The sequence below is a fragment of the Vipera ursinii genome (assembly GCF_947247035.1).
Source record: "Vipera ursinii genome assembly, chromosome: 2".
In the NCBI taxonomy this organism is placed as follows: domain Eukaryota; kingdom Metazoa; phylum Chordata; class Lepidosauria; order Squamata; family Viperidae; genus Vipera; species Vipera ursinii.
The window spans coordinates 143,794,646-143,816,118 of NC_139513.1; the positions used below are offsets into that span (position 1 = coordinate 143,794,646).

The following is a 21,473-nucleotide window of genomic DNA, read 5'->3' on the forward strand; positions in this document are numbered from 1 at the left end:
ATGAGGGTGGGGGAAAGTTAAAAGGGGAATGCAAGAAAGAAAATATTTTGAGAAAGAGTTTGGCTAGCTAGGTAGATACTTGGAATACCTAGTCATGGGTTCTGTTGGTTCCATCAAATAATTACAAACAAGTTCCTCTTTCAAAGATGGCTCTCAATCCCTTTTTGTCATTGTTGTGATTCAGGGTCAGCCTGTGGGTTCGGCAGTTGGGTCGGACGACTCAGAGGAGGAAGGGGGTGTTGAAGAGCTTGCTGAGGGGGTTGAAGATCTTGCTGATGAGAGCCCTCAGTCAGGCCCCTCCCACCTGGTCACGACGGAGACCCAGCTGTGTGAGCCTGACAGCGTGGATGAAGATGACCCACAGCTGGCCCTGTTCAAGGACGCCCGATGCAGGAGGCAGTCAATCAGGAGTAAATAGAGGAAGGCAATGGGGCACCTCGGAAGGAGGCAGAGAGAAGCCACACCCTGAACTGTATAAAAGGGGAATGCGTGGGAGGGCTGGTTTGCTGAAGGCAACCGCTTGATTAGTTCCTGTTTCATAGCTCCTGTTTCATGGTTGGTGTCTTGTTTTGCTCTGTTTTATCTTAATAAATTTGGCAGGCTTAATTCCAGCCTCTTGCTGTTTGTAAAGGGGTTGTCCCTGACTTTTCTGCAGGGCCGGTAGCAGGCTGGTACAGAACAGTCATCCTAAATCACAACTCTTCAGCACACGAAGGAGGAAGAATGAAGGGGAGTGGTGGAAATCAGGGCTCTGGCAGGAAACCTTTTTGTGACATGGCACAGCCAATATGGGCCCTGTGAGCAAGTGTTTGGGCAAGAGAATGAGCTGTCAGGAAGGATAGGGAGAGAAGATCTGATGGCCTCACAGCAGGATGGGGGAAGTAAATGTCTACTGCTTAGGTCATGGGTGTCAAACTGCTGGCCCGCAGGCTGGATGTGTCATGCTGAAACCGCATTGCCAGCAATGGGGAAAAAGCCACAATACGTCGTGACACGTCATGTGATGTTGTGTGTTTGACACCTCTGGCTTAGGCTAGTGCCAGTTGTCAGGTTTTGATCTGAACGTTCCAAGGCAGCAGAACAGAAATGAACCACACCATTTCCCACCTTCAAACATGAGTTGTTCTTTGTTCTTGTTGGAAACTGGGAATCCCAATTCTGGGATACCGTTACAACAGTGTTCTTAATTTGTTCTTAATTTCCTGGGAAGTGGTCGTTGCCTTCATTCAGGATGTTTGTTTGACTTCCCTGCTTAGCCTAACTAAGATCCTGGGAATGTAACCAGGCCTGGCCCTGTCTAGTTTTTTCAGATTAGCCTAAGTCATCTTAGTAGAGAGCAAAAGAAAAATTAAAGCATCCTGTTGTGGCTAATGGCAACAGTCTTCAGGTCCTTAGGTCACAGGTGTTGACATTCTCCCTTAAGTTAAATTTATAAGCAAATAAGCAAACAGATGAAATAGCTGTGCTGGCAATTGCTAATATATTTCTAGGTGGGGATTATTTTTTTTAAAAAAATTATGTATATCTTGCCTCTCCTCCCCAGAATATATCATTTTTTTTCCTTTTTAAAATCTTTTTGGTTCTCATAATTGAAGCCATAAATCATAATCTTCAACACTGTAATTCTTGAAAACACAAAACATACTAAGGGAAGATATAATGCAACCAATGAAGTCAATCACTGTATTTCTCTCTGTGGGGTGTGTGTGTGTGTGTGTGTGTGCATAAAAAGTTTTTCATTATCCTTTAACAGAACTGCATATCACAATGTTTACCACTGTAGTTTGTTGCACTCAGTTCCCTGGGTATTTTTGAGAAGAATTCTAGGTGGAACAGAAGGTAATTCTTGAAATAGAATGAAAATGGGTTGAAAGGTTGGAGAGGGGAAAGGTTATGTGTATCTGCTGAGCAGGACTGTAGGTTTACAGGCAGCAAATTTAGGCGGTGATATTCTGATAGGTTGGCCTTTCTTAAGCAAGCTCCACAAGTTATTTGGAAATGACAACTGTCCATGGTGCTGAACAATTTGCTAGTTTTCCACTCCTTGTCTTGAAGTTGCATCTAGAGCTAGATATCATTAAACTCTGAGATGATTGTGGTTACCTTATATAGTTATTGCAGAAATTATTTTTTAAAAAAATAAAGGGCCCATCTAATCCTAAATTCTTCTCTTCCTAAACAGGGCAGCATTTCCACTTCCCACATGAAAAAATAAGCCTAGTTCACACACCTTAGTACATTTAGATTAGAGTTTTGCCGCAATAAAAATACAAATATAACTATGAAGGTATCCAGGAATTTCATTATGACAGTGCTGAGGTTTCAAGAATGAGACTATCCCTCATGCAATCAGACAATCCTGCTTAATAATTTGCCTTTGGTCATAATTTGAATTATTAATGACCGGGGACTTCCGGTGGCTCCGCGGCGACGGAGGGAGCCTTCCCGGGCTGCCCGCGGCTCAGCTGGTGTTTTTTCGCCCGAAACAGCGCCGATCAGCTGTTCGGGCGAATCTGAAGCCCCCTCCTCGGGAGAAGAGGAGGGGGTGAGCCCCCAGGTGGGGGTTGAGTTCTCCGGGGCCGCCTGAGCTTGGAGCTTGGGCGGCCGAAGGATTGAACTCCCCCGTAGCCTGGGCTGCTCCCAGCTGACCAGCGTCTCTGCTCCGGACTTTATGGAGCAGAGCCAGGCGTCTGCGACCATCCCTGCTTGAAGGAGAGACTATGAAAGGGAAAGAGCAGGCAGAGCAGTACAAGAGGGAAAGATGAAGAGATGAAGAAGATTTTATTTTACTCTCAAGCTTGATGGATTTTGCTTAAAACTTAAAGTGAAAGTGCGTCACAATTGTAAGTAAAAGATGGCGGCTAAACCTCCCCCTAGAACTTTTCGGAGTGCTGGAAATTCTCCGGTGCAACAACAATCATTGCTGCAGGCGTTGCATTCTCCTGATGTATTGACATCGAAGGATCTTGAAAAACATACCCAGTTAATTTTGGAGTCAATGGGTGTTAAATTTCTACAGATGGAGGAGAAATTGGAGAAATTGGAGCAGAGAATGGAAGAAAGGATGGAACAGAAACTTAGAGAAATGAAGGTAGACATTTTGTCCTCAGTGCAAAAAGTTGCTAAATGTGTGGAGGTGCTGGATGATCAAGTGCAAGACTTGATTCAAAAGAATGCTTTATTAGAAGCAAAAGTATTGGAAATTGAAGATTTAAAAGACAAAATCGACAGTGAACAGAGCTTGGCCCAATTTTATCAGATGCAGTTTGCTGTGAGAATTAGAGGCCTAAAAGAGAATATTAAGGAAGATTTAAAGCAGCTGGTTTCTGAGGCTTTTGAGGGAGTATTGAACCATCCAGCATCTGAATTAAAACAAGGTATGGACAAAGTGTTTCGTGTGAATTCGTGGATTGCTAAACAGAGAAAGTTGCCTAGAGATGTGGTGGTTTATTTTGTAAAAAGAGAAATTAGAGATGAAGTTATACAAGCTGCCTACGATACCAAAGTTGTGATTGATGGTCAACAAGTTTTGGTTCTAAAAGAAATTCCTCCAAAGATTTTAAAGAGAAGGAAGGATTTTATATTTCTTGTGCAAGAGCTCAAGCAAAGAGATATAAGGTTCAGATGGGAGATCCCAGTTGGGTTGAGCTTCATGTATGATGGCAAAAGGTATTGTTTGAGTAATGTGAAGCATGCGCATGATTTTTATAATAATGTCTTGGAAGTAACCCCATCAACACTTCTGGAAGCTGCAGAGGGATCTGGAGAAGGAGAACATCAAGAGGATGATGATGCACAGATAGACGAGAAGGGTACAGGAGGAGTTCAAGCTGCAACTCTTTTGGATGATCTTAGAGAACAGAGGGTGACGCGTGCTGCCTTAAAACGCTCAAAAAAGAAGAAAAAATAAGACCAGTAGAAATCTATGGAACTTCCACAAAATATTTATAGTTAAGTGGTAGTTGTGTTTTTTAAAAAAAAAAAGTTTTGGGATGCTATGTATGGTAATAGGTGTTTTTTTTTTTTAATTTGGAATTAATGGACAACTTACTACAGAGGAAGAGGAAGAAAGTTTTGTGGGTTAATGTGGGTTAATTTGTGTAAGAACTATTTATTAATGTGCAAATGAGAATATGTTAAGGTAATAGTGAATTGTGGAAGAACATAGATGGGAATGATGCTAGTTTCTTTTATTTTAGTTTTTTATATATATTTAGTATTATTAAGGATTGGTTTACTATATACAAGCTAGAGAGTGATGGATTTTAGAGTTTATAATTGTTAGTATATGATTGTTTATGATTGCCTTTTAGATATATACCTTGTATTTTGCTCTGGGAAGTCGGGGGGGGAGGGGGGAGGAGGGGAAGTGGAGGGGGGGAGGTAGGGGAGGGAGGAGGGGGAGGGGGGGAGATAGGGGGGAGGTAGGGAGGGGAGGAGGGAGGGGGAAGGGGGGTTTTTTAAAGGAAAATTGTATTTTATAAAACTTTTCAATAAAAAAAAAAGAATTATTAATGACCCTTTCATTGCCCTAAATGACTTGTATCTAGGATATTTAAAATGCAGCCTTCTTGCAAACCAACCTCTTGCTTTCCCTTGAATCTGGAGAAGAAGCCCTACTCTGATTAAGCTAGGCTCTTGAATAGTTATGAAAAAAAATTGGAACTTCAGTAGCTGTGTGTAGATTTTCCTATGTTGTCTTTAGCTGGCTTCTTCTGATATTTATTCTGCTACCACAGAGGTCTTCAAAGTTGGCCCTTTCCTGGCTGAGGAATTCTGGGAGTTGAAGTCCACAAGTCATAAAAGGGCCAACTTTGAAGACCCCTGTGCTACCACAACCCTGCCAGTGTGAGGTCATTGTTGGTTATATATAGATATCTGAAACAAAACACCTACAACTTACTTGATTTATTTATAGTATTTCTATCTGCCATCTTCACGCAGATGCCTGGCAGTACGTATCAACTATGCACTGATAGACTGGAGATTAGGACTCCAAATTTCTGGCAATGCTTTGTCTGAAATGTTTCTCTGGCAGGCTAAAAACTTTTCACAATTCTAAATCATGTTGAAAAGCTCATCAGCTAATATTTTTGTCTGACCATGTAGATCTTTCCTTATGCTTATTATTTTACATTCAGCTTTTATGGTGATATTGGGATTTTTGACTTAGTGGGAAAACCCTCCAGAATGATACATCGACATGAGAACAGTATGCTAGAGAAAGAAGTCTGTGAAATTTGGAGATGGTACCCAGTATTCATCTTTTTAATGTTCAGCCACCAGAAGAAATGCACTGACCAGAATCAGGCTCTTAATATGTCATGTAAAAGCGGGGGGGGGGGGGGGAATTCAGCAGTGATTGTCTACTTCAGTGCTCGCTGCAAATGCAAGAAATACATCTCACTTGTTCAGTGAGTTTTGCCCCGTTTTACAACCTTTCTTGCCACAGTTGTTAAATGAAGCACTGCAGGTGTTTTAAGTTAGTAACATGGTGGTTAACTGAATCTGCCCCACCTATTGACTTTGCGTATTACCAATAGCATAAACTAGGTGGGGGTCTGATGGCATCCTTTTAGAGTTAACGCATTAAAAGGCATTAACTTTTCTGAGATATTTTAAAATATTATGAGATATTTTTTAAAAAATATTTTTATTCAATTTTTATATCCCATTTATTAGTGTGAAAAGATGCTAATAGATCAGATACTGGCAGTCCTTACAATAGTTCATTTAGGGACTGTTCGAAGTTATGATGGTACTGGAAAAAGTGAGTTATGTCTGTTTTTCACACTTACAACCATTGCAACCTCCCCGTGTTCCTGTGAACCAAGTTCAGACGCTTGGGTAACTGACTCATATTTATGACGGTTGCAGTGTCCCAGGGTCATGTGATCACCTTTTGTGACTTTCTGACAAGCAAAGTCAATGGAGAAGCCAGATTCAGTTAACCACTGTGTTACTGACTTAAACACCTGCTGTGTTTCGTTTAACAATTGTGGCAAGGAAGGTTGTAAAAAGGGGCAAAACTCACTTAACAAGTGTCTCACTTAGCAACAGAAATTTGGGGCTCAATTGTGCTTGTAAGTCAAGGACTACTTCTGTTTGGTATTGTAAACTAACATGGCTCTTTTCCTTCGATGTTTAAATAGCGTATCATTCTTTTCAGATGCTCAAAAGACCTGATCATGGCTACTGGGAGTTTAGCAGCAAATACATTTATCAACATTCATCATCATCATCATCTTCATCATCATCATCTCCAAAAGGGTTTTTTTTTAAAAAAACTTTTTTTTTGTCATAAAATAGATTTCAACATGATTGTCTGGAAAGATGGAGTAGAGGTAGATAAAGCTGATTTGTGCATTACTTTCCTCCTCCTGATTTAAATTTGTTACTTTGAGGGAGAAAAGCAAGTCCTGTATTTTCCACCTGTCCTCCTGGGAAAAGAGATGTGGCCCATGCTCTAACATATTTCTTTTTCTTTTTTTTTTCCAAAGGTGGAAAAATTTGCCAAATACTTGGATCCAAATGATCTGGGCAAGATCAGCTTCAAAGATTTCTGTCATGGAGTGTTTGCCATCAAAGGTAGACATAATTTTTACAATTATTCTTTGAGAGTTTATGATTTATCAAGAACTGTGGTTGTGTTGAACATGAGAGTGACACAAAGAATTATATTAAGAAATTCTGAAAAATGATATTCCACCACACAGTCCTTTCAGCAGTTCCAAAAAGGTTCCACACACTCATTTGCACTCTTCAGGTGGCCCTGAGCACACAGATAAGCCTCCAAGTGGCCTCAGCGATTCTCAGAAAGAGTGTTAACAACCAGATAACTGCAAGGAATAGAAATCCTTTTATTCCCCACCATTCAGTCAGAACCGAAGAAGCTTCTTGGATGAGAAGAGAAATGTTTTCAAAGAAAAAAACAAAGAAAGTCCAGCTGCCTTTTGGAAAAAGCACCTTTGGGAAAACCGGATGACGGAAAATCTCCATAGACGTGAAACTCAAGTATGGTTTCTTCCACTGGGAAAACAGATCTAGTTGTGCTATTACTGGTGTCAGGAAGGAAAGAAATGGTGAGATTCTTCAGGACAGTTAAAGATTAAGACATAAGCTGACCATCCCACTGTTCTTCAGTGTCTTCTTAATGCTTATCTCCTACCTATCCTCTTATGTAAGATGGTCTGAGAACAAAATCTGATGTGGTAAATTCCTTCATCCAGAGGGAGCCTGAATCTGGGTTTTCCTACTCACTGCCTAACAGCCCTTTGCTACATTGACTATTATTATTACTACAGGAGTTCAATCACCTGCTCTGTGCCTGGTGCCAAAAACGATCCGTTAAAAGAGTTTGCACAGCAAACACACAGAAATAAATCTATGTTGCGGCCCTTTCTCCTGTACCTAAAGAAGAATCTTTTCTGATCCCTGCAAAGTGATTTGGCATTTTAGTGGGACACAAATCAATGGGTTCAGAGTGAAACGTGGCACCCTTATTCACAGCTCTTGTTCTAAATCTTGTTGTTGTTACTGTATTTATTTGGTTTGTTTTATTTTGCTGGGGATAGGAGCAGGGCTTTTTTTCTCATGGAACGCTCAGAACGGAGTTCCGGCACCTTTTTTGGATGGAACCTTGTAGGGTAGGCAAGGCGGGTTGTATGACATGTGTGAGTTCCGGCACCTTTTTCTTTTACAAAAAAAAAAAAAAGCACCGGATAGGAGTAAGCGATAACTTCACAAGGGGCAGGAGACTGCTGCACGTGAACTGGTCAGTGTTTTAGTACAGGAACTGGGACAAAAATTCTCTGCATCTGATGAATAAAGCTGATTTCTTAAAAAAAAAGATGCCTATGCCGAGAGATGAAAAAATAAATGAAAATTCTGCAGTAGTTTTGTTTTTTTGGCATGGAATCAAATGCACATCAATATTGTATATACAGGGACGCGGTGGCTCAGTGGGTTAGGACGCTGAACTTGTCGACCGGAAGGTCGGCAGTTTGGCGGGTCGAATCCCGAGTGCCACGTAGCAGAGTGAGCGCCTGTTACCTGTCCCAGCTTCTGCCAACCTAGCAGTTCGAAAGCACGTAAAAATGCAAGTAGAAAAATAGGGACCACTGTGGTGGGAAGGTAACAGCGTTCCGTGTGCCTTTGGCATCTAGTCATGCCGGCCACATGACCACGGAGACGTCCTCGGACAAGCGCTGGCTCTTCGGCTTTGAAACGGAGATGAGCACCGCCCCCTAGAGTTGGAATCGACTAGCACGCATGTGCGTGCGGGGGAACCTTTACCTATTGTATATACATCTGATATAACAGGGGTCTTCAAACTTGGCCCTTTTATGACTTGTGGACTTCACCTTCCAGAATTCCTCAGCCAGCCATGCTGGCTGAGGAATTCTGGGAGCTGAGGTCCACAAGCCATAAAAGGGCCAAGTTTGAAGACCCTCGTGATATAATATTTGGTTCTGAAGACCCTGAAGGAGGGTTGGAGGGGAAATAACTAAGCCTACAACTTCATTGTTTTAACAAGCAACATTTTTCATGCTTACTGTTAAGGTAACTCCCCACTGGAGCTCTGTACACTGTGGCATAATTATTTTTCCTCTGTTTCATACAGCTTTCATATCCTCTTTCCTGGCACTTGCTTTCCATGCATTCACAGGCAGTCCTCGACTCTCAACCATAACTGGACTGAGAATTTCAGTTGCTAAGTGAGTTATCTCATGACCTGATTCTATGACCATTTTTCCATGGTCCTTAAATGAATCACGTGGTTGTTAAGCGAATCACATGGTCGTTGAACCAATGTGGCTTCCTCACTGAGTTCTGCTTATCAGAAGCCAGTTCAGAAGATCGCAAGTGGGACCGTGTGACTGCAAGACGCTGCAACTCACTGTAAATGGGAGCTGGTTGCCAAGCACCTGAGTTGTGATCACGTGACCAAAAGGGGTGGTGTGATCATTGTTACTTTGAGAATGGGTCACAAGTCACTTCTTCTGAGGCTGTTGTAATTTCGAGCCATCATGAAATGAACAGTTGTAAGCCAAGGACCCACCTGTAATTGGGATTTTAATTTTCTGATTTCTTTTCATATGCAGTTGTACTCTTGCTGTCATTTCACCCTTATTCACAGCTGTGTTTCTTTAGTGTTTCATTTTTTTCCCCAAGACCCAGGGCTGACCCAATCAGAAAATTGTCTTTGTCTCATGCTCACAACCTTTTAACTCTCGTGTGTTTTTTTCACTGATTGACCCAGTACTTCCATCATAAACAATCAGACCACTCCTGCTTTTTGATTAATTCCCTTGCCATTCGTACATATAGACTTATTCCTAAGTTACTGTACATATTTGAAATAACCAACCTTTTCCTAAATAGATACTCAGCAACGTCTAAGCACCCCCTTCTGATTGATTCTTGGGCCTCAAAAGGGCCGTGTCTTTTTCTATACTTGTATATCTTGCTCACACCAACGCATTCATTCATATCACAACTCCTCATCCCCACTTCTGGATTGCATTTGTTCAGAATGTTGCACATATTTCCTCCAAAGTCCTTGAATCTTCCTTTATCACTATGTAATGGGCTATAATAGGCAGCGAGGGGCCACGATGGCTCAGCGGTTAAAGACTCTGAGCTTGTCAACTGGAAAGCTAGCGGTCTGGGTTCGAGACCCGAGCTCCATGTGATGAGGTGAGTGCCCGTTACTTGCCCACCTAGCAGTTCGAAACCATGCAAATGCGAGTAGATAAATAGGTACCACTTTGGTGGGAAAGTAACAGGTTTCCGTGCGCCTTTGGCATGTAGTCATGCTGGCCACATGACTATGAAAGAGTTTTCATACAGTGCTGGTTCCCTCAGCTAAGAAGCGGAGATGAGCACCACCCTGTAGAGTCATACACGACTGGACAGAGGAAACCTTTACCTTTACTTTCACCTAACAGGCAGCTAGTGCCAACCTACGAATTTCGACTTTCATATACACCCACAAGAATGTACATGGTAGCAATTCATACTTCATGGCATATATTTTAGCTGTTTTATTCATAATTCAACCTACATCTACACTTCTGCATAGGTATTCATCAACCCCATTTTGCAAGACCAGACTATCTTCATTCAAATTATATTCTTGCCTTTCATAAATGTACACTATATCTATTTTAATTAGTTCGTGTCTAAACCACTTGATTCTTTTACACTCCAAGTCAGAGTCTTCTGTACACTTTGGTCATCAGCAGAGAAGGTCCACAGATACTAAATTCTGTATTCCATCATGTCAGTTTACTAAAGAAAAGAGTAGACAAAGTTACTGGTAGTACCCAAGCCATATGCCACATTCCCTGATAATGAGTCAGGTTTGTCTCTTTTGGCCAGGATGCAACAAGGGCAACCATAGTCAGATTACCGTAACTTCAAGGGGGATGGGCAATTAAAACATATGAAACACAAATAAATAAGTCAATAAATAACCCAGGGATGCTTATGTTGTCTATTCTAAGGCTGTGCAATCTAGCAATAAAATTCCAAGCAAAGACATTGCTACATGTACCTAGCACAATAAAGAGATAATGCAGCCTCCTAACATACTCAGTCTCAGACTACTCTGAAGAATTTACCAAAGAGTAACTTATCTCCCAATTTCACTGTCACCCTGCCTTTGAGTTTCTTAGACAAATACAGTACAAAACAATAAAGTTTCCCCCTCTAGTGGCCAAGTTTATCTTCTCTCCTCCTATGAAGGGAAAGAACAGTTAAGATTTTTTAAATGATCAATTTGCTGACTGGGAAATGTAGTTTGCAAATGTTGGCCTCTCTTTCTCTTTCTATTGAAACTCCCTCCCTATAATCTGAGACTCAGAAAGTCGAATGAATGAATGAATGTTCATTCCCCACAGCTTCTGATTCCTCAATTGGATAAACTTAATTTTATTTTAGTAGAGGTAGTCCTCAACTTACAATAGTTTGTTCAGTGACCATTCAAAGTTAAAACAGCAGTTAATGGACGCTTAAAGTGTCAAATTTAGCAGAAATGGCTAAGATTTCTGCTTATTTGAAGGATCATTCACAAGAAAGATACATTTCGGTCTGGAGAAGATGGATAGATTATATTCAGAATAAATATGGGACTAAAAAGTTCCATTTAGCCTATGAGTAAATTTTAGATTGTTATTATTATTAATAGTTTATTATAGTGGAATTTTTATTAGTTTTAATGATATGGTATTATTATTATTTTTAGTATTAGTATTGTTTAATAACCTGGATATTGTATTGTTTAATAAATAGGATATTAATTTGTTTATGTTTTTATTATTATTATGTTTATTTTTAATTTGCTTGTATTTATGTGGGAGTTAAAGCGCATTATGAACTTGGTTATTTATATAGTTGGTTAATGTTAGTTAGATTGTGATTATTATATTTGTAACCCTGTACTCAGCTCTGGGAAGTGGGGGAGGGAGAGGGGGGGTGGGGGGGTTGGTTTTGGGGATTATATTGTAACTTTTATAAAACTTTTCAATAAAAAAACAACACTGAAAAAAGTGAGTTATGACCAGTATTCACACCTAGGGCCTTGCAGCATCCCCATGATCACGTGATCAAACTTCAGATGCTTGGCAACTGGTTTAGATTTATGACGGTCACAGTGTCCCGGGGTCACGTGATCCCCTTTTGCAACCTTCTGACAAGCAAAGTCGTTGAAGAAGCCAGGTTTGCTTAGTAGCCGTGTTACTAACTTAACAACTGTAGGGATTCACTTAACAACTGTGGAAAGAAAGGTTGTAAAATGGGGCAAAATTCACTTAACAACAGAACCATTGGGCTTAATTGTGGTCGTAAGCTGAGGACTGCCTATATAAGTGAATGTCTTTCCTACCTACAGTTGTATAATCACATCTTCCAAGAAGATGTGATTATATAAGCAAGTCTAAGTGTGCAGGAAGTTGCAGGCAACCTTGCCTCTTTAGCGGCATACTGGGGTGGCAAACTTAGCTACCTCTCCTGTTGCATTTTATTTATATAATAATCATTTATTAACTGCTAATCATCTTGTGTCAAGAATTCAAGCATGTATTTTATTTCCGTTCCACCCCTTCCCTTGAAGAAGTTGGCATGTATGCCTTTCCTAAAACGAAACCTATTAGACACAGATGCAAATAAGAGATATTAGAAAAGGGACTTAGCGTAGTGGCGACTTAAGTCTTGCTCACGAAATGAGAGCGGCCGGTCATTTCATAACTTTGACAGAGAGCCAGTTCAAAGAGTGACAAGTGTTTCTTCAATGCAGATTTTAAATCCAGTAAACTGTAGACTTAGATTCTTCCAAAACATTTCTCAAAACCACAGGGGATTTGATGATTTAATAAAACGCAAATCAAGATATCAGTAGATGTTTCAACTGAACACATTGCCATTTTGGCAGTTTTTAACAGTCCAGTCTCTTCTTGCATTATTTATTTATTTATTTATTTAAATTTATATACCGCCCTATTCCCGTAGGACTCAGGGCGGTTTACAGGGAAAATTAAAAGTTAAAATACATCACATACAATTAAAATCGATTAAAACTAAGATTAAATTAATCCCTGAACTTAACTAAAACCCCATTAATTAAATAATTAAAACCCATCATTCTGGGCCAGACAGCTCAAAAAACCAAGGTTTCAAGTCCCTACGAAATGAGTGAAGGTCGGGGGCGGTCCTAAGCTCCGTGGGAAGCTGGTTCCAAAAGGCCGGCGCGTCCACAGAAAACGCCCTTCCCCTGGGAATAACCCGCCAGCATTCCTTAACCGGCCTCCGAGTGGTCCTCAAGGGCAGCCCCATGTAGAGAGCGTTGCAGTAGTGTAGCCGGGAGGTCACAAGCGCATGGGTGACTGTGTGTAGGGCATCTTGGTCCAGATAGGGCCGCAACTGGCGCACCAGACGAAGCTGGGCAAAAGCCCCCCTGGTCACGGCTCCTATATGATCTTCAAAATTGAGCCGTGAATCCAAGAGGACACCCAAGTTGTGAGCCCTATCGACGGGGGGTAACACCTCACCCCCCATTAGTGGTGGAACAACCTGGTTTATCCGAGATGCCGATAAGTCGTGGCAGGATTGAGTCGAAGCCTGTTTCTCCCCATCCAAACCCGGACTGCTTCCAGGCAACGGGACATCACGTCGAGTGCATCACTGGGTGGGTTCGGGGTACTGATGATACCCCACCCCGAAACCACAAATGAGCTCGCCCAGCGGTTTCATGTAGATGTTGAACAGGAGGGGAGAGAGGACCGACCCCTGAGGGACTCCACAAACAAGAGACCTCGGGGCGGACCTCTGCCCTCCCGTCAACACCGACTGCGAGCGGCCCAGGAGGTAGGAGGAGAACCACCATAAAACGGTGCCTCCCACTTCCAACCCACTGAGACGCCGCAGTAGGATACCATGGTCGATGGTATCGAAAGCTGCTGAGAGATCTAGAAGGACTAGGACAGAGGAACATCCCCTGTCCCGAGCCCGCCAGAGATCATTCACCAGTGCGACCAATGCCATCTCCGTGCTGTACCCGGGCCTGAAACCCGATTGGTACGGGTCCAGCTAATCAGTTTCCTCCAGGAACAGAGGAAGCTGATGCACCACCATACTCTCAACAACCTTCGCCAAAAACATGAAGGTTGGAGACCGGACGATAGTTATTTAAAACAGCCAGGTCCAGGGCAGGCTTCTTGAGGAGGGGCCTCACCACTGCCTCCTTCAAGGCAGTGGGGAAGATACCCTCCTTCAAGGAAGCAGTTATTATTGCCTGGAACCAGCCTCGTGTCTCCTCCCGAGCCGCATAGACCAGCCAGGAGGGGCACGGGTCCAGTAAACAAGTGGTGGAGCTCAGTCTCCTCATAATCCTGTCCACGTCATCGGGAGAAACAGGGTTGAACTCAGTCCAGATAACATGCTCAAGACCGCTTGATTCCTCCATGCCAGACTCTGCCCAGTCAGAGTCCAAACCGGTCCGGATCTGAGCGATTTTGTCCACCAGATGATGACTAAACTCCTCAGCCCGACCCTGTAAGTGTTCCTCCCTCACCTCCCGATTAAGGAGAGAGGGAGTCACCCTAAACAGGGCGGCTGGGCGATTATCTGCGGACGCAATGAGGGCAGTGAAGTAATTAGACTTCGCCGTTCTCATCGCAGCGAGGTAAGACCTTGTAAAGGCTCTTAGTCGCAATCGGTCAGATTCAGACCGGGTGGACCTCCAACTGCTCTCTAGACCCCGGCTCCGATGCTTCATCTCCCGGAGCTCCACAGTAAACCATGGAGCCCAACGGGACCTGTGCCGAGTCTGGGGTCGCAAGGGTACAACACGGTCGAGTGCCTCGGTAGCCACCCTTTCCCAGGCATCAACCAAGGCATCGACCGGGCTGTGAGTGAGGGAGATAGGTAAGGACCCAAGCGCCATCTGGAACCGTTCTGGGTCCATTAGGCGCCTGGGACGGAACCATCTGGTCGGTTCCACAGTCCGGCAGTGGGGGGTGGCACAATGGAAGACCAGCCGCAGGAGATAATGATCGGACCATGACAGGGGGACAACAGATGGCGAGCCCCCTCCCAAATCATCCAACCATTGTCCAGATAGAAAAATCAGGTCAAGGGTGTGACCCGCCCCATGAGTCGGGCCCTGAATTACTTGGGTCAGGTCCATGGCCGTCATGGAAGCCATGAACTCCCGAGCTAACTCTGACGACTCTCCCAGGGAAGGCAGGTTGAAGTCACCCAGAACTATAAGTCTGGGAAACTCCACCGTCAACCCTGAGAGGGTGTCGAGCAGCTCAGGCAGAGCCGTTGCCACACAGCTGGGCGCCAGGTATGTTAGCAACAACCCAACTGAGCCCGAGGGCCACATCTCATGAGAAGGGACTCACTCCCGCCTATCTGGACAACAGTGGTCTCCCGCGGACATAAGGTCTCCCGTATAACCACCGCCACCCCACCGCCCCTGCCCTGAGCCTGAGACTGGTGTAGCACACAAAAACCCGGAGGGCAAAGTTCAACCAGAGGGACACCACCCTCTGGGCCCAACCAAGTCTCCGTAATGCATGCCAGATCCGCGTGTTCCTCCTCGATCAATTCCCGGATGAGGGGAGCCTTGTTCACCACGGATCTGGCATTGAAATACACCAGTCTGAGCTCAGGGTCCTGATCCCCCTCACCCCCGGATACAAGGGTACTAACCGGAGGGTCGGAACACGCCACCGCTCGAAGATAGTGGGGGCGCGGTCCCGGATATTGATACGGCCCTCCGTGTAACTGCCTGCTGCCATTCCCAATCGTCGTGGGGATTTTCAACCCCACCTCCATACCAACAGAACCAAAAGCCCACACCCCCAACCCCATCTCACCGGGAACTATTGGAAGCCCAGACTGACAGCCGGTTGATAAAACCCTCCCCGATTCTTTCCTCTTCCTCCCATTCCCACCCCTCCCTAACCCTTTAAAACAACCGGCTAAAAACATACAAGGGGCCTCTTAATGCATTTCCACCAGAGGCCCCTATTTAAGCCCAGCCACCTCTCAGGGTCCCAACAATTGGGCCCGTCCTTAAGAGAAGTAAGTGACATGGCGACTGGTCATATCCAGGAGGGAGGAGCCCCCCTGAGAGCATACAAGTCCGTGCTAGAGTATTGTATATGAACCATATCATGATAACAACTGCATAGGGCCATAAACCAATGAGCAATTAGATGACATAATGATGTGATGTGATGTTATGAGCCAGGATAAGCATCTCAATCCCCCCAACTCAGTCCAACTCGGCTCTCACCCGAGTCAACCAGGTGAATCAACCGCAGCCGCTCTTTCACCGCCGCTGAGGAAAGCCCACCAGGGATGGACTGAGTCCAGGGTACCAGGGAAACGCATCCCACTGATCTCTCACATCAGTGGGTGGTCGATGGACAATCTGCCGCCCTCTCACCACGGCATAATCCCAGTACCATATCAACTGGCAATAGGAAGTCTTAGTAGTGGGGATAATGTTCATGTTCCACCCTACTCCAACCAACCGGGCGATTAAGAAGGCAGTCCTTTGTGCCAAGTACAGTGTACGTCCGCTATTCCAGGAAACTCAAACCAGGGCCTCCCCAACCAAGCAAAACACCAGGGTCTTATCACGGAAGGTCCAAACGCCATCAGGCCATCAAGCCACCATCTTTGACAGAATGTTTCAGAGGAATGATTAATAATTTTTTGGACTTAACAGGGGTAGGCAACCTTGGCTCTTTTATGACTCATGGACTTCAACTCCCAGAATTGGGAGTTGAAGTTCTTGAGTCATAAAAGAGCCAAGGTTGCCTACCACTGGTCTAGAATATTGATACAACATTCTGTCCAGGATCTCACAAAAAAGGCATTTATTTGCAGTTTTAAAGACACCAGAGTATCACACTATTAATCTAGCAGACAACGTTTCTGACTAGCTGGAGAATTCTGTGAATTGAAGTCCACACTTCTTAAAGTTGCTAAGGTTGAGGTACACTGCTCTGTATCCTCCAGCTATCCCTTTGAACCAGCTTCTCCTTCAGTATGTTTTGATAGCTTTCCATGATGACTGTTGCTATCTGCAGGTCCACCATCTGCTCATTGTCTCTTTTGCTACAGCCAAGGGATCAAGCTCTGTGCAACAGGGCAGATATAGGCATTTCCTTCATTCATTCACTGCGCTTGAAACCGTTTTCTCCTTGCAGAAGTGGTGAAAGTGAATCAGGCCTGGTACTTTTCATGTACAGAGCAGACTTTATGTGCACAGAGTATACCTTTGGCTCAGGAATTCTGGGAGTTGAAGTCCACGAGTCATAAAAGAGCCAAGGTTGCCTAGCCCTGGGCTAGACTATAATTTTATCTATTTATTGCATTTTAATCCCGCTTTTATTATGTTTATAAATAACTCAAGGCAACGAACTTACCTAATGCTCCTTCCTCCTCCTGTTTTCCTCACAACAACAACCCTGTCAGGTAGGTTGGGCTGAGAGAGATGTTTCAGTCTTCTACTGGTTTATTTGGAAATAAATGGCAGAGTCATTTTTGAGTGAGAACATCACAAGTTTTTCCTGAGGTACTTTCTACTAGGGGTGCATTCTGCTTTTACTGATTTTTTTTTTAAAAAATGGTTTTTCTGCATACTGTATGTGCAATCTGAAGAGGTTCTACTGCTTGGCAGCATCAGAGGTTTGAATAGATTCTATAATCCCTGCAGAAGCTCCTGGTAAATGGGTCACCTCACAATCTCAATCCTTTTCCAGACACGTGAAGGGGCTTTGTCTGGCACAGATCCAGATGTACACTGACAGGTAGAGGGAAAACACCGTTAGCTATTGACTTAAACAATGCCTTCTTTTTCAGCTAATCTTTCTCTCATTTCACTACTGTTACATTTACTGTTCTTGAAACAGTTTTCTCCTTGCAGAAGTGGCAGAAGTGAATCAGGCCTGGTATTTTTCATGTACAGAACAGACTTTATATGCACAGAGTATACCTTTGGATAAACTATTCATATCTCTTCAAGTTCATTGGATTTGGCCTGTAGGCAAATACTTGGGAGAAGAAAAAATAAGCATGAAATTGCCTGAAGACAGAGAACAAAGGATGCTGGCAAATGTTCAATCCCCTGCAAGCAACAAAACAAATTCATTATAGTTATAGTTATAGTTATAGTTTATTTGATTTATATACCGCCCTTCTCCTTGGTAGGGACTCAGGGCGGTTCACAGGGCATATATAAAAAAGACAATACAAAAATTAAAAAAAGATTAAACCCATGCCCAATTAAAACAGTAATACAAATTTAAAAAACAATTAAAAACCCATAATCCCCCATCAGGCCAGACCAGCTATTTCAAACAGGTGGGTCTTCAGGCCCCGACGGAAAGTTCGGAGGTCTGGTGCCATCCGGAGCTCCACCGGCAATTGATTCCATAATGCTGGGGCGCCCACAGAGAAGGCCCTCCCCCTGGGGGCCACCAGTCGGCATTCCCTGACTGGCGGCACCCTGAGGAGGCCCTCTCTGTGGGAACGCACAGGGCGGAGGGGAATCGATGCCGGCAGCAGGTGGTCCCTGAGGTATCCCGGACCCATGCCATGTAGGGACTTAAAGATCGTAACCAACACCTTGAACCTCACCCGAAAGACAACTGGTAACCAATGCAGCTCGCGGAGCAAAGGTGTAACATGGGAGTACCGGGAAACTCCCAAGACAACTCTCGCGGCCGCATTCTGTACCAGTTGGAGCCTCCGAGTGGTCTTCAAGGGAAGCCCCATGTAGAGAGCATTACAGTAGTCAAGGCAAGAGGTCACAAGCGCATGAGTGACCGTACACAGGGCGTCCCGGTTCAGATAGGGCCGCAACTGGCGCACCAGGCGAACCTGGGCGAAAGCCCCCCTAGTCACGGCCACTATATGATCTTCCAGAGTAAGCCGTGAATCTAGGAGGACTCCCAAGTTGCGAGCCCTATCCACGGGGGGTAAGAGCTCACCCCCCATAGAAAGAGATGGAACATTTTGAATGTCCCGGGATGCCGGAATGCACAGCCACTCAGTCTTGTCAGGGTTGAGTTGAAGTCTGTTCCTCCCCATCCAGACCCGAACCGCCTCCAGGCAACGGGACATCACGGCGAGGGCATCACTGGGGTGGTTTGGGGTCGAAAAGAAAAGTTGGGTATCATCGGCATACTGATGATACCCAACTCCAAAACCATGAATGATCTCACCCAGCGGTTTCATATAGATGTTGAACAGGAGAGGCGAGAGAACCGACCCCTGAGGAACTCCACAAACGAGAGACCTAGGGGCCGATCTCTGCCCCCCTGCCAACACCGACTGCGAGCGTCCCAGGAGATAGGAGGAGAACCACTGAAGAACTGTGCCTCCCACTCCCAATCCCCTGAGACGCCGCAGCAAGATACCATGGTCGATGGTATCGAAAGCCGCTGAGAGGTCTAATAGGACTAGGACAGAGGAATATCCCCTATCCCGCGCCCTCCAGAGATCATTCACCAGAGCGACCAATGCCGTCTCCGTGCTGTACCCGGGCCTGAAACCCGATTGGTAGGGGTCCAGATAATCCGCTTCATCCAGGACTAGAGGGAGCTGATGCGCCACCACACTCTCAACAACCTTCGCAAGAAAGCGAAGGTTGGAGACTGGACGAAAGTTGTTCAAAACAGCTGGGTCCAGGGCAGGCTTCTTGAGGAGAGGTCTCACCACCGCCTCCTTCAAGACGGTGGGGAAATAACCCTCACTCAGAGAAGCAGATATAACCGCCTGGAGCCAGCCTCGTGTCCTCTCCCTAGCTGCATAAACCAGCCAGGAAATTGGCATCCATCTGTTCTCACATCTTTGATCTCCCAGGTCAAAGTTTTATTACACAATTAAACATTCCATCAGATCCTTCTAATTGACTGTATGGTTGTTTTTCAATTATTTATTATTAGAAAATTTACAATTAGATATATATATATATATATATATATCCGAGGACGTCTCTGTGGTCATGTGGCTGGCATGACTAGATGTCAGAGGCGCACGGAACACTGTTACCTTCCCACCGTAGTGGTCCCTATTTTTCTACTTGCATTTTACGTGCTTTTGAACTGCTAGGTGGGCGGAAGCTGGGACGAGTAACAGGCACTCACTCTGTTACGCGGCACTCAGGATTCGACCCGCCAGACTGCCAACCTTCTGATCGACAAGCTCAGCGTCCTAACCCACTGAGCCACCGCGTCCCTATATATATATATATATACTGTGTGCATATACATATATATATGTATATATATGTAAATGCTTGTTAACTATTTAGATTACCTTGCTAGGCCCCAAACATGGGACAAATCTTTATTTCCTGTTTCGGCCTAACCGAAGGCCATCGACAGGCAGTAGTCACAACAGTGACAGCTCATATTTGTGTAAATTTTTTAGATTGCTAACAAAGAATTAAAGGGAGACTGATATGCATTTCAAACTTATTTGTTTTCATCAGTCAGCCATACCCTTCTGAGATTCGAACCTGGGCTGATTGCACATTAGGCAGTTGTTTTAACCTCTAGGCCATAAGCTCTATCTCACTTTGTTAGCTGAGAAGCAAGGGAGATATGTGTAAATGCTTTTTAGTATTTAGTTATTTGCTGTTCCATACAGATAGTCCTTGACTTATGACAACAATTGGGACCAGAATTTCCAATGGAAAGCAAGGGAGTTGTTAAGTGAGTCACGCTCAAATGTTATGACTTTTTTTGCCACAGTTAAGCAAATCAGTACAATTGTTAAATGAATCAGTGATCATTAAGCAAATCCTGACTTTCCCCATTGATCTGGCTGGTGGAAAGTTGGCTGGGAAGGCTGCAAATGGTGATCACATGACCCCAGGAAGCTGTAACCATCATAAATACATGCCTGTTTTTCCCGGCCCCCAAATTCTGATCTTATGACTATGGAGATGCTGCAGTGGTTGTAAGTGCTCGCAAGTCACTTTTTTCAGTGCTGTTGTAACTTGTGATGGTTGCTAAAGGAATCATTGTAAGTCAAGGACTACCTGTAGAATGAAATGGAATGCTTGCCATCCAAAAGAGTGAAGCTGAAACCATTATTTGTCTTTTCAGGGATGTGATACAGAAAAGCATTCCAGGACAAAAATTTGTTTTCTGTTTTTCCTCTTAAAAAGAGGAACACATTGCGTCCTTATGAATGCATGGGTACACATCTGAACTGGAATTTCTTCATGCACGTCTTCCCCATGCCCCAAGACTGTAAAATAATCCTCCTCCTCCTCCTTCTCCCTTCTTTCTTGCTAGACATAAGTGTTGTTGTTAGCTGCGAAGTCGTGTCTGACCCATTGTGACCCTATGGACAATGTTCCTCCAGGCCTTCCTGTCTTCTTCATGGATTACTGCCTTGTCGTGGCGAAGGGGCTTGCGTAATTCAATGAAGCTATGAGCTATGCTCTGCAGGGCCACCCAAGACGGAAAGGTCATAGCAGAGAGTTCTGACAAAACATGATCCACTGGAGAAGGAAATGGCAACCCACTCCAGTATCTTTGCCATGAAAACCCTATGGACAGTAGAGGACAGGAAGACATAAGTAGTAATGTGCATAAAGACATTTGACTATATACTCAGATAGGCTAAAACATTTCTTGCCTAATGGTGATGCATTAACTTCCAACACTGGCATTTTCTAGGCTGCCAGCCAAGCTTAGGAAAACATATGTATCCCCCGTCTGGGACTAGCCTGAGCCACAGCCGCTTTTCATTTACATTGTGCTGTCTACATGGTACCCAGCAAGGTATCTGTCAACTAGAGCAAGAGCTGAAGATGTGGTGATCGTGGATTAAGGACAGCTTACTTTGCTCAACAGATACAACTTGACATAACTGATTAGGATAACGCAGTAAAACCTCTCTGTTTGCAAGAGGACTGCCAATGAGTGTTTGTTCCA

The 21,473-nt window shown here is 44.2% G+C and overlaps 1 protein-coding gene across 3 annotated transcripts in view; it reads left to right on the plus strand.

Annotated features, from left to right (window-relative positions):
* The window catches only part of RAB11FIP4 (RAB11 family interacting protein 4), a 236,946-nt gene that overhangs the window by 63,829 nt on the left and 151,644 nt on the right, over positions 1 to 21,473 (plus strand). The window contains exons 2-3 of one of the 3 annotated variants that reach the window (XM_083353611.1): positions 6,170 to 6,344; positions 6,501 to 6,588. The exons of 1 other annotated variant lie outside the window; for it this stretch is intronic. In XM_083353611.1, the coding sequence (XP_083209737.1) occupies positions 6,170 to 6,344; positions 6,501 to 6,588 (263 nt within the window). The remainder of the gene's footprint in view (positions 1 to 6,169; positions 6,345 to 6,500; positions 6,589 to 21,473) is intronic. One more of the 3 variants, XM_083353612.1, reaches the window with a different exon arrangement.